General features: G+C 38.8%; 1 protein-coding gene across 2 annotated transcripts in view; it reads left to right on the forward strand.

Moving 5' to 3' along the window:
- The window catches only part of GABRA6 (gamma-aminobutyric acid type A receptor alpha6 subunit), a 16,375-nt gene extending 9,893 nt beyond the window's left edge, over positions 1 to 6,482 (forward strand). For both annotated transcript variants that reach the window (XM_006766322.2, XM_015565656.1), the window contains exon 9: positions 5,278 to 6,482. In XM_006766322.2, coding sequence (XP_006766385.1) covers positions 5,278 to 5,553 — 276 coding nt within the window. In that variant the 3' untranslated portion in view covers positions 5,554 to 6,482. The remainder of the gene's footprint in view (positions 1 to 5,277) is intronic.
- The last annotated feature ends 456 nt before the right edge of the window (positions 6,483 to 6,938 follow it).

Here is a 6,938-nt window from a genome sequence, read left to right on the forward strand (position 1 = left end):
ATCCCCCCCCCCACGCCCCCCCCCCCCTCATCAAGGCATCAAATGTGGCTTTCCTTTTTCAGAGGAGGTATGATGTTCTTGGTAAATTATCTACAAACAAAATTGACCAAAATGTCATTAGTCTGGACAATGGCTATAGTTATACTGATTACATTGTTTATTCATTTATTCATTTTTCTTTTCACCTAGTACCCATTTATTGAGAATGTACCCATTGAATTTTTTAAGTGCTTTTATGTGCCAGATTGTAGAATGCTGAGGATACATTAATGAGTGACATCAATAGGGCCTCTTCCCTTTACAAGGTTGGAGTGTCTGCTGGGCCATTACCATGTGGCCCTACGGAATACAGAATACTGAAAGATTTACCTCCTTTGTTCCAAATATTGCCAAGATTTGAGTACCACCATTTCTCAATAGAATGAAGGGTTGAATTAAGACCATTATGGTGCCCCTTCTCATGGCTGTGCTATTGTTGGACTTTTAAAGACTGAGGAGTGGATTAGGTGAGGGATATGGGTGGTTAGCTTTTCCCCCATATCTTCTATCAAATCCTCATCTAATATTCCATTCTTCATCCTCCAAACATTCCAATATGGTTTCTAGACATGCCCCTAGCGCCACTGACCCACCAGACTGCTGCCAATAAGCTGCTTCTCTCTAGAATTTCTGGGTTCAGCTCTGTTTCCAGTTCTACCAGCTGTAGCATAAATGCAGGAAAACTGGATGGAGTTCTTATTTTTTCCACAGTGATATGATAGGTTAATACAATAGGACAGTTTAAAGAAATGTCAAATACTAAATGTTTAAAAAACATTTTCTCTTATTTTTGATGCCCCTCTTTTGCTGGTTCTAGGAGCAGATGCAATGCTAGTTCCTTGAGTAATGCAGCCCCCAGCTAGAATCTCTCTTGAGAGGTAACCCATTGCCCCCTTCTCTGGAATGTGTTAGACTCACTGAACATTGTATCTGAATTGCTCTAAGTACTCCCCAAATGCTGTATCCCTACAGCAAATAAGGATGGCCTTAAAAGTCCAGTTTGATTCAAAGTATCTTTGCAATATGGTGTTACTTAAAACAAAGCCGTGCTCTTAAAATACCCAGAGCAGGATGGCACTCGGCAGCAGGGAGCCGTAGAAGAATTCAAAACCACAGGTGTTCCACTCAAAGCTGTGACAGCCCCAAGCTGAGCCCTCATCTGGACTCCGACAAAAGCCTATTTCACCATCAACTGAAGCTGCAGAGCTTACAATGAGCAGGCAGGCGGGGTCCGATGAAAACCTGGAGCTGAATGGCTTGGAAAATTGGCTTTCTTTTCATTTCCGAAATTCAATGTGATTCTTCTAAATTGGCGTCCAGTCTCCTGTATGATGAATTCCCAATTATCCAGGACTTGATTATCCAGCGTGTGCCTTAGCCAGGTGTCATGCATTTCCTTGAGCATATGTTTTTGCTTCCTGTTAGAAATCCCCCCAGTCACCTTTGGGCTGTGGGACAGTTGTAACTGTAAAGCGGATATTCTCAATGGTAGGCGAATCCCCCCGCCACTCCACCTCCCCCCAAAGGATATTGGTAAGGTCTGGAGATATTTACGGTTGTCATAACTCTGGGAAGAAACGGAGGGAGGGGTACTATGGGCATCTTGTGGCTAGAGGACAGGGATGCTGCTCAACACCCCATGATGTATAGGACAGGTCCCCCCAACAAATAGTTATCCTACTCAGAACGCTGATAGCCCTGTGGCTGAGAAACCGTGCTCTAAATCATAAAGCTGATGGGAAGAAATAATAATTGTTGAGTGTGATATTTGGAATCTGAGAGGGATTGAATTCAGGTGCTGCCACTTATTACTTGTGTGAGCTTTCTGCTTAAGTCTCCATTAGTTCATCTCTAAAATGAAAATAACATTATTACATAATAGATTCCTTTTAGGAATAAACAAAATAATGCATGCAGAGTGCTGTGCTGTGCTTGTCAATAGCAAGCATTTAGATGCGGTACCTATAACGTAATGTAAAATAACATACTAAAATATAATATAAAATAATCATAAGACCTTTTGCTCCTTTCTCTTTGCCTGTCTACAGAAAGAAACCTTGAAAAATGTTTAGGTTTTTCATTCATCTGTTGATTCAGCATATGTTTATTCAGCATATACTATGTTCCATGCACTAGCCAGGCAGTGTGGAACACTTATGTATGGCAAGAATATGCCCTCTACCATTAATGTCAGGAAAGGAGATAAGGCATAACAGAAATAATATTTAAAGGGAAGTATGTTATAATAGCTAAAAGAGCTGTAGCAGCTAGGCAGGCAAAAAAGTATACAAAGTGTGTGTGTGTGTAAAAGTCTTTCTCAAATTCTTAAAGGAAAGAAAGAGAACACTTTCAAAGAAATTAATCACTGTCCCTAACTTTAAAGATAGTACATTGAGGCTTAGGGAGAGTATATGGAATCTGTGGCATTTCTAAGTCGTAGCAGCTCAGTAGTATACATGGACTTGCAACCCAGGCTTTCTGACCCTCCTGTCCTCTTAACACGTATTTTTCATAGAAATACGTGTCACATATTTTTCATAGAAATATGAAACCCTCCATAGAGATGATTTGGGGAAAACAATGAGGAAAGGGGGCATCCTATTGTAGGGGACATTTAATTCCAGGCTAATGACACTGTGCTTAAAATTTTCATGGTGTGTGGTCTTGAATGATATTGGTTAACTCTGGACAAGGTGTACTTGGCAACCTCATTTTAAGTCATTTGTGACACTGTGGCAATGCCAAGAAATTGACAAATAATTTTGTCCCCACATCTCTTAAAAAGAGGGAGAGAGGAAACAATGCCTTACATTTTTATGGCACGTTATGTTTTACAATCACTTTCTCATGTCAATAAACTTTTTAATGCCTGCCCCCTTTCTCCCTAAAAAAGAAAAAAAAATACAGGTTTCAGAGAGGCAATGTGTTCTTTTAAAAGTCAAGACAAATTTAGGAAGAAAATCTGCTCTAAAGGCTTGCCCTCCTATGACTTCATCATGACTCTTAGAAATGTTATTAGAGTAAAAGACTTTAATGTGCCATCCATCTGGGAGGAGGATATTTCTTTTTGGAGAATGAAACAGTGACACATTTCGCTGGGTCAGAAAAGGAATATATTAATGAAATATTTACTGAATGAAAATTCAAATTAAAGTGTGAGAAATGTGATAAAAGCTTTTGTAAGATGATGCTATATGTCTTCTCTAAGACCATGGAGACCAAACTACCACCACTCTGGTCTTATCCACACCGTGTCTGGTGAATTTCAGCACAGTGGTCCTTGGCTGCACATATATATATTTTTTTAAATATATTTTTGTTGATTTCAGAGAGGAAGGGAGAAGGAGAGAGAGATAGAATCATTAATGATGAGAGATAATCATTGATCAGTTGCCTCCTGCCTGCCCACACTGGGGATCGAGCCTGCAACCTGGGCATGTGCCCTGACTGGGAATTGAAATGGGACCTCCTGGTTCCTAGGTCAATGCTCAACCACTGATCCAGGCCAGCTGGGCAGCTGTCACATATTTTTCATAGAAAGTATCACTTATTTCCTGTCTTAGACCAGCAGACTGGTCTATCTATACTTTAAATTATTTTCTACCTCCAAGACCCATGATTTATTTAATTCTGACCTGAGTAGCTAGCACAATCCTGGGCCAATAGACAACAAATAAAGATACTTGCTTGAAACTCACCACATTCATATCAAATTAGACTTGAGTACACAGATTCTTTATTTGCTTTTGGTGAAGAAATAGATTTCCCCACGTTCCCTAAAAGCATACGGGGCTTGAACTTTCTATGAAGACTATGATTACTTAGACACTCACTGACAAATCACAGCAACATTCAAGAAGGGGGATGCAGAGAGGAGATGCTCTTTGGGCGGGTGTTTCCCACAGTGCAAATGTCACCACCTCGGTGGGTCACGCTGGTCCTGCGGCTCAACCAGCAGAGGGGAGGTGGCTCCCTCTCCCGGGGGCTGCGGGGTTGCTGGCTAAAGCCGCAGGCATCTGCCACGTGAGTAATATACCCTGCCAGGCAACAAAGTGGTGATTTTGCTGCCAGGGAGGAAACAAGGTAGTTTTAGAAGAGCGGGGATGATGTACAGCAAGTGTTTGAAGGCAGAGACCCAGCAAGGACAACCTGGCTGTGAGGCAAGTGAGGATTATAGGATGTAGATAATTAAAGGGAAGAATCAGAGGAAGGCGCCTAGTTTTCAAAGGCATAACAGGAATCTAAAGCAAACAGATTAGAATCTCTGAATGAGGCCCAATACTTAGACTAGAGACAAGAAAATTTGGGGATGAAACAAGCACTGAAATTTATCACCAGCTGTGCAATGGGGTGGAGGGGAGGGGTAGTGCATTTCTCCTATCTGGACCTTGTCTTTCTCATCTATCAATTCATGTGCTAAATATTCCTTTCAAGATTAAGATTGGTTGTTTTATGATTTCAATAGAACAGAAATTTTAATGATAGAGAAACCACATATGACAATTCTGAGGGGAGTAAATGAATCATTTTCTGGTCACTTAAGATAGAAGGAAACCAGTGGAGAAATTCTGAATGGGAAGCAGAAAGCTCTCAAGACAGAACTTCTGAACGAAGAGGCAGCTGTACTTCAAGGGACGAACAGTCAAAGAGTCATCCTACTCAATCGAAGGCAGTTTTATACTTTGTCTCTGGCTTTTGACACATATGAGCACCTTCATATATATATATATATTTCTTTAATTTCAGCTGGTTCAAATTTATGAATGTGTGAAGAAGATGATGCAGGCTGGGAATGTATCTAGACGCATGGTATCAATTAACCAAGCTATTATTTTCTTATGTTAACAAATATTCCAAATGGAAACCCCTCTCATTGCCCAAACTCATAGCCCCGCAGGCTTAACCATAACCAGAGGGTGGATAAGCTTTTGCCACCTTACTCATGTCCTCCTAATGGTACAATCTCAACACAGTTTCTGATATGTGGAACATGCTTAACATTAATTGCTGATGTATTAATTTATAAGATGCTGGATGAAAGCAAATCATTTCTTTTTTAAATTATTTTACTACTTTCTTGGAAAAGTAACATCATCAAATACTATAAGGACTTGCTGATTTTTTTTTCTTTACATCATAGGGAAATAGTCACTAAATATCTATAAATAATGAAAAAATGAATCTAAATAAGCGATCTCTATTCCTTACTTAAGCTGAATATTTTCCTTTTATCTACAGCATCCTGATTCCAAGTACTACCTGAAGAAAAGAATCAGCTCCCTGACCTTGCCAATAGTCCCAGCCCCTGAAGCCAGCAAAGTCCTCACTAGAGCTCCCATCTTACCTTCAACACCTGTCACACCCCCACCACTCTCTCCTGCCGTTGGAGGCACCAGTAAAATAGACCAGTATTCTCGGATTCTCTTCCCAGTCGCCTTTGCAGGATTCAACCTCGTATACTGGATAGTTTATCTTTCAAAAGATACAATGGAAGTGAGCAGCAGTGTTGAATAGCCTGCAGACAAGACTCCCTGTATTATATAAGTTATTTTCAGAATTGAAAAAAAATTAACATTGAGACTTGTGTAGATAGATGCTTTTCTGAACATGAAATCAAAATTGAAAATCTTTAACACGTAGCTTTTAGTAAGTAGATAGGAGCTAAAAAGCAATCATATAACTCCTCAAAACTGGAAGTTGAAGGTTTCTGAAAAGTAAGACTTTGGGTGGTGGGTATACAATGCAGTATACAGATCATGTATCATAGAAATGTATACTTGAAATCTATAAGATCTTATTAAGTAGTGTCACCCCAGTAAATATAATAAAAATATAACTTTTGGGTACATTAGAGAAAAATTTTATAAGAAGATGGATTCAAGGTGAATTTCCAATCTTTGTCCTTTATTGTTCAATATTTTGATTGTCATTGTGAATAGCATATACCACAAAGTGGATAAAATAAGAAAGGCTGACAATTCCAAAGGTTGTCTTAAAATATGTTTATTTTGGCTTAGTTTTCAAGACAGCAAACATATAAGTAGTCTAAATATTTATAAATACATAAATATCAGCATGTTGGAGGCCTTTATACCAGTAAAATGTCTTCCAGTGGCATTGTAAAGCCTCTATTGAGCTTAACCATCTGTCTTTAACCTTGCTGTGCTATTTTGCCTCAATAAAGTATGGTGTTTGTATACATATGAATTATACATAGGTCATAAATTATGTATGCATGTGCACATAGCTTTAGCTGGACTGTAGTACAGTGTTGCTTTATCTTATTAAGCTTTCTTTTTAAAATAATATGCTCATCATAATTCCATGAAGTTATGAGAAAACATAGTAATTATAAGGCAGCCTTCTATATTCTGACTGGGATTATATCTTGTATTTTCTATCTTTCTGAGTATACCACTAAATAAAACAAGAATGAACGTGGTTATCTGGATCTGTTTAATAAAGCTAGGCAGCAGAATTTCTTTAAGTCCAGAGAAAGGAAGTGGTTACCTCTACCCTGATGTTAGTGTTCCTGGAGATTCTAACAGATAGAAGATAGGGGAAGACCAGCCTCAGTCACCTAGCTCTAAAGAAAAACTTGAGTTTGAATTAAAATAGTTAATTCTTCATCTCCTTTCTGCTCACCCAACACATGTTCAGTTATGAGATGAATAATGCCTGATGAACTAATGTATAACATGGTGACTGTAGTTTAATATTGTATTGTATAACTGAAAATTGATGAGAGTAGAACTTGAATTTTCTCCCTCACACACAAAAAGGTAAATATATATATCTATAATAATAAAAGCATAATATGCAAATTGACCGAATGGCCGAACAGCAGAACAACCATCTGGACAAACTTCCAGACAACCTTCAGAACGAAGCCAGGGCTG

This window comes from Myotis davidii, unplaced genomic scaffold (assembly GCF_000327345.1).
Source record: "Myotis davidii unplaced genomic scaffold, ASM32734v1 scaffold18, whole genome shotgun sequence".
In the NCBI taxonomy this organism is placed as follows: domain Eukaryota; kingdom Metazoa; phylum Chordata; class Mammalia; order Chiroptera; family Vespertilionidae; genus Myotis; species Myotis davidii.